At 39.4% G+C, this 12,208-nt stretch overlaps 1 protein-coding gene across 1 annotated transcript in view; it reads left to right on the forward strand.

Annotated features, from left to right (window-relative positions):
• The first annotated feature begins 9,738 nt into the window (after positions 1 to 9,738).
• Positions 9,739 to 12,208, forward strand: part of SPTLC1 (serine palmitoyltransferase long chain base subunit 1) — a 34,812-nt gene continuing 32,342 nt past the window's right edge. Inside the window, exons 1-2 of the mRNA XM_005530047.3 lie at positions 9,739 to 9,835; positions 11,524 to 11,631. Coding sequence (XP_005530104.2) covers positions 9,773 to 9,835; positions 11,524 to 11,631 — 171 coding nt within the window. The 5' untranslated portion in view covers positions 9,739 to 9,772. The remainder of the gene's footprint in view (positions 9,836 to 11,523; positions 11,632 to 12,208) is intronic.

Raw genomic sequence — 12,208 nt, forward strand, 5'->3', positions numbered from 1 at the left:
TACTGCCACAATATTTTCATCAACAAAGCACATGAAATGATGTTTATAACTGTGATACTGAACACACTGATGATGTGCTGCACTCAGAAGTCAAAATATATTTGAAAAATCCTTATGACATCCTGTTGATGTGAGCAACACAATTATATTTAACATTTCGGTTTTGTCTTTACAGTACATTGTTTATTTCTTGACTTACAGGTTAAATGCCCTGAATTAAGAGGAATGCATTTTCTTAGCCCCCTAAAGGATAGACACCATAAAAACAGAGAAGTGTATGTTTGAAAGAAGTTTCCGCAGCTGTCTAATGACAGACATAGTGTGGTACAGATTTTCCAAATGGAAAACTAACATAACAGTGTTCTATGAAAATTACACAACTAAAAATAGACAAAATATCAAGAATGAATAGTGCACTTTTTTCCCAGTGAAATATCACTGTGCCCCAGTCTAAAATTCCCCTGACAATCATTCTGACATACTTTCCATATTAAGCAGATTTTTAAGAAGTATGTTAGTATTACTTTTGCCTTTTATCCATTGATGTATTTTCTAGGTACTGGAGCAAGTGTGCTATCAAATCCCACACAAGTTACATATACTTTAAAAAATAATTTAGTTGCAATGGTTGATGATATCTGTAACTTTTACTTTCCTTCAAAATTGTTGCATGAACTCAAAGTTTAAATGCCTTCAGTGCACTGCCTCTTGCTGGCAGCAGATGTCCCCTTGTGTCCAACACTTTGCATTTGTAAAAAATATTGGTTGTGAAATGGCATTTCATCTGCTGAGCAGCATAATAATTTTACTTCACTCATTTCCACAAAGGTCCAGGAATAAGCAAAATGTGTTGTTTCTATGGTTGTGTAAATGTAAGACTGAAAGGTCAAGAGAAAATATCAAAATTCTGTGAATCTCAATTCAGTTTTTACTTTATGCTTACAAACAAACAAAAATAAAAGGAAGACAATTATTCTGAGGTACCTTTTCTAATTTGCCACAGAAATAATGAGTCAGTCAATCTTCTCTGGGATTCCCTGGTTGGTATTTAAATATATTTCATCTCTAAAACAGAACCTGAATTTATGTAGTTGGTCCCCTAAATATCCACCCTCACATCCTGGTTTTAGCAGATTAGGGATCAAAATCAGAAAGCAAGTACAAAAATTGGAAAAGTTTGGATTTTATGTCTTTTACTTGACCCTGCATTTTTGAGAGTAGCTAAATTTCCAAGTGTGCACTGCTTAAGTAAGCATGAGTTTGCTACTTTGGATACCAGGACACTACAGGTCATCTAAAATAGTGGTAGCAAGAGTAATCCTCCTGAGTCAGTGATTGTAGACAACCAATATTAGCTGCTAGAGCTACTTCAGCGAGGTTGTAGAAGTCTGCAGCACCCATCAAGAACTGCTTTGTTGGTGAGATCTCAGGATCTACCCAATAATGATGTTCTTTCAAACCTTGCAACGTACTTTTGCAGTCTTAGGGACAAAAATCTGGGACAGAAGTTTTGTTCAAATTTCTCTGTGAGCAAACATATGTGTGTTTAAGGTCAGAGACGGGGGGAAGTCACAAGCCTTGTTTCTGTAGCTACCCACATATGTCTGATTTTGGTTAAAATATTTAACAGAAAAATCACTTGGAAAATGTACTGCAATTTTGCAAATGTTTTTTAAGCATTTTTTTCTCCATATGGAATAAAAAAATGTGTCTGGGAATGCTGTTGCCACAATTCCAAATTCTTATTGTTTCACTTCCTGATGAGATCCATATACAAAAAGACCTTGAAATATGAAATGACTGTAAAAACTCTATTGCAAAAGCCACCCATTTCATGATAAGACTATTGACAATTAAACAATGTGTTATTCTTCTCTCACCAGCTGTTCTTGGAGCAGAAAAAAAGACGGGTAATGTTACAGCATCAGAAAACTGAAGACAGAATTTTCAAGCACTACTTAAATGCCACAGAATTTAACAAGTGGTTCTCTTTTCCTTCTACATAACTACAAACACATTCCAATGAATCCTGACAAGACTTTTTACCTACCAGGTACAGAAGGAACTAAGATTTGCTTAGAACTACCTCTAAATGTTATCAATTGTTTTCTGGTTTTGATGAAATGTAAATGTTTTATAATTGGAAAAATGTGGCAAGCCGAGGAGGACAGAAAGTGATTGGATTACTTTATTTCCTGATTTTGATAGCAATCAACAGAACAGGTAGAGTTGATCAACTTTGTATGGAAATTTAGCCAAAAGTATCTTTTCCAAGGGTGAATAATTTACCAGACTTTTCTCCAAATTTTTTTTGCTTCCCCCAAAGGACCAACTATTTGCATTTTCATCAAGCAGTGGTCTCTGTTATTGATACTAGTTGAAGAAAGTAAGCTCTCATCTCACATTCTTTTCTACTTGTGAACTGCCCCAAATGTTTGTCCCTTCCTGTCTTCTGGAAAAATCAATCATTATATTTGGAGTTGTTCCATTTACTATATTTAAGCAAAGACCCACTGATCAGAAGCTGCTGTTTCATTTTATACCTTAATTAAGACTACTGTTGTCTTTTAAAACAATCACTCAGAATGTAAGTCAGCAGTACAGAAATAAAACTTACAAAGAGGAATTAGGAACTGGAAACCAGCTTGCTTGTTTTCAAAACCAAAAAGGCACAAGCTACATGAGCTACATGAGCTGCATTTCTCAGAAGACCATTCTAAGACATCACCAGTCCTATTTTTAATGTGAATTTTAAAGTGAAATAATGGTATAAATGGCAATTTATATTAAAAATATTCTACCATTAGAATAATAAAATTGAAGACATTTTCTTCAAGAGAAGGAGGAAAATCTGATAGGGTAATTCAACAACAATTATGAGACTATTCAGATGAAGCACAAGTTATACTGGCATAAATAACTACATACAGCAATCTGTTTCCCAACACAAATATCTTACAGAAGTGAAGCTGCAAACCCACTGTTTTGTGATGCACTGTGAAATTCTGAAAAGTGTCAAAAACCAAGCTATTCTTCTTTGATTTCAGCAGACTTAGATTTTAAGAGGTGTCAGAAAAGTAAGATTCTGTCATATAAAGGCACCAATACTCGCTCATTAACAAAGACTGCATTGTTGTCTCAACATCCTATTCAGATCTCTCTGAAAGGTATATTTCAACAGTTACTCCATGTTGGAAAGTGTGTGGAGGGGTTCTCAGTCACTTTATTCCCCAACATTATTATTATTTTATCTAGTTTATTTTATATTTTAGGTGTTAACTGCTTACAATTACTTAGTTTTGTGAAATACCTGGGTTGTCTATGGAAAACAGAGATTATATTCCACTAATTTGTCATGAAACAGCAGTTGAATGCAGAACTGTGCTTTTACTCAGGCCTTGCTCAGGTAAAATCATATTATTTAAAAGCCAGGTAAGAATTTTAGTGCTTGAAAGGGCATTGGTCTATCAATTAAAAAATGTTTTTAGCCACATCTGGTCTGAATTTGTAGAAGTTATGTGGCAACTCTCTGAGTAACAAATATACGTAAGGTGTTGCCTCTCAGACTAGACTAGGTCTGCCAACACATGCACACACGTTTTACCTATAACCACAAAGAATTTCAGCTGGTGCTCTGGTTTGCATTACATGGATCTGCAAACAATACAGTCCTGTTCTGTGCTTCAGTAGACTGGCAAGAATGATGAGCTGGCAAAGGGATATTTTGTGTTTCTGGATGAAATTTTGTTGCTTCTTTCACAGGCATTTTTACATATGTATCTTCAGGGAAACAGACACTGTGGTGATCACTGTGCATTAAAAAGTTAAAGTTTCTATGACTTTTCAAATTTCTCTCTGATAACACCATCTGAATTCTCTTATTTCTAAAATCAAGTATGCTAGTAAGAGCTTTACAATCACACACTGCAGACAGCACTGTTACCATTAAAGTGCAGGACCACCTAAACAGCAAAGAAGCTGTACTGAAGTAAACACAAAGACAAAAAGTCCCACCATCTGTAGTTGTCAGGAAATGCATTAGTAATGAATGCTTGCTTTAGTCAGCACAATGGTGTTACCAAGAGCATGTTACTCTGCCTACCTCAGTTGCAAAACCCAGTCATCATGGGGAAAAAGACTGTGTTATCATAGACAGCTTAATCTACTCTCAAAGCTCCTGGAAATGGTTTGTGAAGATTTACAGCTTGCTTAAAAGCTTAACTTGAAACAAACATTTAGACAGAGGTGGTTAAGAGATGGGATTCTAAAATGCTTCAATGCCCCACAGTGCTACATGGATGTAAGAAGCTACCAGATATTGAGCCATGTGAGCCACAATGAAGGTATGATCAAAAACTGATTTTGCTTCCAGCAAAAATTTCTAATTTTGGGCCATATTTCTGGTTTCTTCTAAGGCTGACAAAAATAGTCAAACTGCACAGAGTACAATTTTGGTTTTGATCTGAGTTCTGCAATATAGTAGGCCTCAAGAAGTTCAACAGTTCTTTTCTATTTTTCATCACAAAGATTTGTTGTTAACTAACCGTGGCAGAATGAGAAGGCTAAATCTGTTGTTAATATTTAAAAATTATCAGCTAACTGAATGAATTTGACATGCATTCAAATTTAGGGCTAGGAACTGTCTGTGGTTCCTGAGCCAAACCAATTTATTAAGACTGGTCCTGGAAGATAGGTATTGCATTTCTGTGTATCAAGAGGACAAAATTGCCACTTTAATCTTAAAAATTCAGCTTTAAATTCACACACTGTTCCCATGAGATTTGCTATATCTGAACCACACTTAAAACCTGATTTCAGGGAACACTTACAATCAGAGTCCAGTACAGGAAAGAGCTTGCCTCTGATATGGATAGCACCTTTCACAGACTCTGCAAGATCTCTTGTAATAGGATGTAGCCACTACCTATAATATTATGATTGTGTAGTAAACTATTCATCTTCCTATTATTTGCAGGCAAATGAAATCTACAATACACACTGCAGAATTTTTGAAAAAAAATAATTGTCTTTCTTCCAAAGGTTAGAATTTATGCCAATTGTGTTTTTATTTCTCACCTTGCAGGTCTCAAGCTCTACCTTGCAAACAGTGCATATCATATGTGTTACCTAAAATTCATATCAGATGAGTCTGCCTAGAAAAAGCGTATGAAAATGAGTTTTCAGCCTAGAAAATTCAGTCTCATGCAGACACATGGTGTTATTACTTTTCACTCTGCATATTGAATCTAGTCAGTTTGGATATTTTGTGTGTGATGAGATGACAGCATTTCAAAACACGCTGCATTATTTATTTTGGCTGAATTACTCTTGCTGTGGTGATCTTGCCTTAATTATGGTCAACCCGTTTTAACTCCATCAAAATTATTTTGAGTACAAATCTGCTCATAAAATCTGCTATGTTTCTAATTCAAATATGCTAAAAGAAACAGCATATTAGTCAATTATTAGTCAATTCAATACAAGCAAAAAGTGGGACAAGAAGTGACCACAATTTTGAAATGTTCTATTAATACAGTGCTTATGTTTCTAAAATGAAGGAGATTTTTAACTGACACAATTTGGAATAAATAATGTGCTGCTTGGGCTAAGGTTTTAAGTAGAGGATGGACAGCAGTTCAGTTACATATTGAGGTGATGAAGAGAAACAAATGTGTTACATATCTACTTTCTCCTGCAGCAGGGACAAGCAACCCAGGTGGAAGGCCTGTGCTGCAAATCCCCAATCTGAGTATGTCTGAAGTTCTGAATGAGAGATACATGATATTCAACCACACAGGGTTGCTAAACTAAACCGAACTCTGCAACAGAAATACTGCAATACCACATATGGTAACTGGTTGTCTGCAAGGCAAACATTCTCATTTAAAGAGTGTATGTTCTGTCAGTAGTCCCCTCAGCTCTTAAAAGCTCCTAATACAAGTTTTCTTTAGTTATCACAGAACTAGGCTTATCTGGTGTCAGTTCCATTTTAAGATGGTTAGTTCAGCCATGTAATGGAAATTAAAGTGCTTAGTCCAGTGCTGCCAAGCCCACATGGGGGACAAGCATTGAAAAGAGATGTAGACAGGAGGTAGACTGCTCTGCCCATATACATCTCTCTGATAAGTTAGGTTTTCGTTCCAAAGGTCTACCTTTGGCTGAAAATACTTTAAAAACAAGATTCTGGTCATTCTTACATGGTTGCAATAGCCCAATTAAGTCCAGCTGAGGTTAAATTTGGTCCTCATGGTATTCCAGGAAAATATTACAGCAGTTCCACTTTATGACATTTAGTCACTGCAGTTGGTTGAAGTGCCATGGAAGAGTTAGAAATAGCTAGAATGAACTAGTGCTTTGACCATTAGGTACTCTTATTCTTTCACAAATCTTGTCAAAGGCTGAGATCTCCAGATGGTTCCCATGCACACCTGAGACAGGTTTCTGCTGTCTAATTTAATAATTAATTCAAAGCTAATTCACTATAGAACTTGGATTAAGCACATTTCTGAGATGCAATGGTGCAAAAAAATAGGTAACACTAAGTTTATCCCATGCTCTGCGTGCCTTGTGCACAATTACTCCTCCACATATTGGGTAAACTACAGAACTTGATATTCCAGTTCTTCTTGGCACTTACAGAGTACTCTTGCAACACCTTTCAGCTTCCCACTAGGAGCTGAGATACAAATTCTGGCTTAACAGGCAGCGTTCAACTGACTTTGAAAGTTTTCTGTGCTTGCTGCCAGCATCATCTCAGTGGGGCATCAAGTTTCAAAGACTAAAAAAGACTAACTAGTACTATCCTGCTATTCCCCTTGCCATTTTGGGGTTGCTTTCCCAACACTTTATTTTTTTTGATAATTTTTTCAGGGTAGCCACAAAGCCAACATGTTACAACCAGGCACACTAAAACCACAATAAACTAAACTAAACTTTCATCACCTAGAATGTGTGAGAATAGCTGCAAACACTCCTTTATGCCCTTAATCTCCAACACCATCATCCCTCTTCTGCGTGTGTGGTTGGAGGAGGCAGGGGAGAAGCAAATAACCCACAGGAGCTTTTTCCACCAGTTCCCAGATTTCTCTGCCTGCCATACACATACCTCCAACACAGCAATACAACTAGGATGGCAGCAAGTTCCACCATCCCTCCACAGTAACGTGCCACTTCCCAATGCCATTGTCCCTTCTCAGTTAATATCAGGTCAATAGAAGCTCTGACTGTCTGTCTCATACTTGACAAAGCAAAAATGAAGAAGCCAGAGGAAGAGCTAATAAAGCAAAGAGGAGAGAAAAATAACTGGCACTATGTCTGTGACATTTAGGAAAAAATAAAATTCTTAGCCATACCAAGTCCTATTTTTTGGTTTCTGTAGTGACCAGAGAATTACAGCAGATAGCTGGAATGCCAGTGTTGACTCAGTAGAACTGAGCTGGGGATTCAAAGCCGGGTGTGAGAAATGAGTGGGCTGGTGAGGAAGATCCAGATTAAGAGTTGTTTAGAAATACTGTGTAAATGGAGAATTGGGGGGAGTACAGAATTTGAAACATACAGACCAGGAATTCCTATAGGGCACTATCTCAATAGCTTTCATCAGGTCTTTAATTTCAGAGATATTTTTTCTCTCCCCTTTTTTTCCTGTCATAAGCTTCCATTGCAAAGGACTTATCCCTTTACCTCCCTCGCTTTATTACTGTCAGAAGTAAAGGAGCCTTAAGCAATTAGCAGCAGTTGCCTTGTGTTGAAACAATGAAACTGCTGAGCAATAGGGATAGGCTCATTATTATGAGAGACCCAGCACTATGATAATCCAGACCAGGAACTGCCAGAAGAATTACTGGTTAGTATGTTATTAACTTCACTGCATTTCATGCGGGAAACAATTCATCCAGTGTTTCACAAAATCAATCTTTTAGTCTCCCAGCTGTACATATATATGTCAAATATTGAAAGTCAGCATCTGATGAGAGCAGAGATGTGATTCAATCTGCTGCCCACCAAGACAACTTATGTGGCCCTCTCTTCTGGGGGCAATTTGGGACTGCATACCAGACACATTCTTTGAGGCTGGTAGTAGCACCCATCTCCCAAGAGTCCAAGACTCCAACATGACACAATGGCCACAGAAGAACTTAACAGTGAAGACAAGAATCTTCATGTCAAAGCCAAAAGAGATATTTATTGTCTCTCTTGACTTTTCAGATAGCCTCAAACCACATATTTCTCTTTATTGTGCAGAGATTGGAATTTTACAATTATATGATTAAGTTCAGAAACTCAGGGAGATTAACTACTATGCATTTCAACTAGTGTGAAAGTGAAGTTCACTGGTTTCAACTATCCACAACTGTAAAATTGTAAGCTGTTGTTTGTCTGTAGTTAGCAACAGCCACAAGGTTTTTGCTGTCAACTGTTTCATCAGCCATTACCCCAGGTTTCTCTCACCCAAGCACAGTGAACACTAGTGAAAGAAACCCCAAGGAGTGTGCTTCCATTGTGTTGTCCAAGAAGACTGTCAGAAACTCTCCACAGTTGTGTAGCTCCAGGGAGCTAATTATCAATTAAATATTAATTAATATATTAATATATTCAATATGAAATTCTCAAACATTGATTTTAACAGCTACCTCAGTTCCTAAGCAGTCTTCTTTCCAGTTGCCTCTCTTCTCCACTGACTTTTAGGCAGTTGCTCAGATCCTGCACAGCTATGCACAGCAGCTCAGTCACTTCCCCACATCTAGGTACACATGTGGGGAAAGGCCTTCAATGCTATTCTTTCTCTTCATGGCATTTATCTCTCCCTAGCAATCTTTGGCTTTTAGGGCCACTCACTTTGGCAAGACTTTTAAAATAGTAATTTCTGCTCTTATTTGAATTTACCCATTATTTCCACTATACTCAGGTTTTACTTTAGCTGCTCCTTTCATTAGACAAGTATCTAAGCAAATGTTCCTTCCAGCAATGAATTAACCAGTTACAGATATAGGGGTGTCAAGTGTAACATGTAACTTGCGAATGGGGTACAAAAGCACAGCACCCTGTCCCATTCCACCTAGGGCAGCGTGGGACTGAGGAAGCCTTCGTGTGTGGAGGAAGCAACAGCAAGCTAACTCCAGCAAGTTCAACAAACGGGACCAGGTTTGAAACGTGGTGAGGAAGTGCACATTAATACATCTATGTTTAACTTCTTAGGCAAGTCCAGTTTGTAGCTGATTTCGTTTAGTCAGCACTGAAGGGTGTATATATCTGTAGATATGTGTTTAAAGAGGGTGACACCAAGAGAATGGAGCCAGGCTGTTCTCAGGGGTGCTGAGCAATAGGACAAGAGGCAATGGGTGGAAACTGAAGCGCAGGAAGTTCCACCTGGACATGAAAGCTTCACTGCGCACTGGAAGAGGTTGCCCATAGAAGTTGTGGAGCCTCCCTTATTGGAGAAATCCAATAAGGATTGTGTTGTCTCGACACAACATCCGTGGGATGGCCCAGAGGGAGGCTGGACCAGATGGCCTGCTGCGGTACCTTCCAATCTGACCGATTCTGAGAGGCAGCGATTCAGTGACCTTCCCTGACCGAGGTCGCCACACGGCACACAGGCTGGAGCGATGACGGCCCGGGAGGCCCAGGGAAGGCCGCGCACGGCTCCCAGAGGCGCTGCTTCCCGGGAGGCCGCGGGGGGAGCCGGGGCCGCTCCGGCCGCAGGGGGCGCTGGGTGCGGCGCCGCGCCCGCCCTGCCGCGCGTGGGCGCAGAGGCGGAAGCGGCGGCGCGGCCATGGCGGCGGCGGGCGTGGGGCAGCAGTGGGTGCTGGTGGAGATGGTGCAGGCCTTCTACGAGGTGCGGCCGGGCAGGCTTCCCGAACGTGGCGGGGCGGCGTGAGAGCGGCTTGGGGCGCAGGGAGCGGGGAGGTATCACCGGAGCTGCCCCGAGGGCGGCGGCGGCGGCCGGTGCTGGGCGGTGAATCGGGAGCTGGGTGCGGGTCAGTGCTACGGAGGTCGGGCTGCACTCGCTGAATCGTGAGTGTGAGTGCACCACGGCTGTGTATTGAAAGTATACACGCACGTCCTATTTCTGCAGGTTAAAAGGCGACATTTAAGGCGTGTAGCAGAGCATTAAGCCTTAAAGTTCACAGTACTTTGCTGGGGTCAAGGTTTCTAACTTATAAATGTCGTTTGCAAAGGAGAAACGGCGTTTAAGTGTTTAGGCTTGAGTTTCCTCCTGGTGGAGATCAGCTGTGCGTGTTTGTAGCCAGGCGTTGGGTGTTTTCGTGATGTTAAAAAGGATGTCCTGATGATAGGCAATGTTTTCATGTCCCTTCCTTTGGCAAAGGGTGGTTACTTTTAAAGAATGTATGCAAGATTTGCAGTCCAAATATAGAAGTGCTTAGCCAATGAAGCAGGTAGCACGCTCTAGTGCACTGAATCCAGGATAATTGTAGGCACTGAAAAGCAGAGACCTCAGTGGGAGTATACTGTGTGTTCTTTAGATGTCATGTCATACACATCATGTATGTGTTCTTAATATGTTTGGTAAACTGAAAAGTACTCTGCAATAGGTAACATTTGTTATTTGCAATTTGGTACGCCATAGGAGTCTACTGGTTTTAAAAGTTTGTGTCCAATTTACTTTAGTTTCTGGATGTCTGATAAGTTGGCAGGTCAGCTACAGCCAAAAGTGTTGATGTGTGGGAGCAGTTCCCCTGACTTGAAGAAGGAATGTGCTTGTTTGTGTGCACTTTTAGAAATAATTTTGTGTGCCTTTTAAAAATAATAGGAGTCTTTCTGAAATGGAATAACTAAACTCATCATTAATACTAGGTGTCCAGTGCTGATGCCATAACTGCACATCTACTTCAAACTAGCTGTGCTGCCAGAGCAAACTCGTTTTCGTCCCCCAAGCACCTAAAGAGTCTAACTTTAACTTGGATCAACTCTGGTTTGCTTTGTCTATTCCCACACTTTGTGTCCACAAAAGAGAGGAAAGGACATAAGGAGAAAACTAGTTGAGCTGACTCGGTTTATACCTCATGAAGTGCCTGTAAAACTGACAGAACCTGGCTGTAAGAACAGAATTGGCTTTCTTTTAAATACTGTCTGTCCCTGCTGGTGGACTGTAAGTTACAAAACTGGAGAGTTGAAATGACTTTGTATAGATGACACAGACCTTCAGGCTCTCAGAATACTTCTTGTTGTGAAAGCTGCCTGCCTTCAAGGGTACTGTCTGGTGCAACCTGTATGACTTAACTACCTTTACTCTCAGTATTCAAATTATGTGTGGAATCAGTGTAGAATGTGCCTTGTTTATGAACAACAGACCTAATCCATTCAAAATCAAGTCAACAGCTACAAGTAATAGCTGCAAAACATTCCACTTTCATATACTTAAAATTTTTACTGATTTAGAAATATGTCAGCTGATTATCAGCTTTGGGTTTTTTTCTGAGTGTGCTAGTAGGTACAAAATTATTGTTTTGTGTCACACTGCTTCAAGTATAATTCTCTTTAAACTAATTCTTTTGTTTTCAGGCTCCTGCTTACCATCTCATTTTAGAAGGAATTCTGATACTATGGATAATCAGACTTCTTTTCTCCAAGACATACAAGCTTCAAGAACGATCTGATCTAACACTTAAGGTATGGTGAAAAAGCATTTCTCTTTAGAGAAAGAGTTTATAGCACTTGATATATGGGGTGTTGAACCACCGCTGCCTTATAAATGGTTCTTTTGTTTTTTTTCTTTGACTTCAAGTAAAAGAAGTACTCAGGAGCTGATTATTGCTTAAACGTGTCAGTTTTTGCTTTTAAAGTAGCACTGTATTTGAGAGTCTGAGAAATAAGAAAACAGATATGACAGTGACTGTTAAGCTATGAAAAACTCATTAGCTCATTGTCATTAGATCTACTCAATGGAGAGCTTTATTTTAAAAATGAAAGCTATGTTGAAACTCCACCAAGCAAAATGAACTCTTGTTCATTGTAGATTGTAGATGGTAGGAAAACAGTCAGTTGGGGTATGCAGTGTCTATGAGTGACAACTCTGGGACTTTACAGTGGGTTCCACAAAAATTGTAGTTTAGCAGCAGTTTTCTTCTTTTGCAATATTGTCCAGAGAAAATAAAAAAGCCGTACTTGTGAAGACTGGAATTTCTTCCTCACTTCTGGCTGTAGACTATCAGAAATGAGTGAAGTTTGTTTTGAAGATGTCCCTGGA

Source organism: Pseudopodoces humilis, chromosome 4 (assembly GCF_049639895.1).
Source record: "Pseudopodoces humilis isolate 2021_Gansu_Grassland_sample_001 chromosome 4, ASM4963989v1, whole genome shotgun sequence".
Classification (NCBI taxonomy): Eukaryota; Metazoa; Chordata; class Aves; order Passeriformes; family Paridae; genus Pseudopodoces; species Pseudopodoces humilis.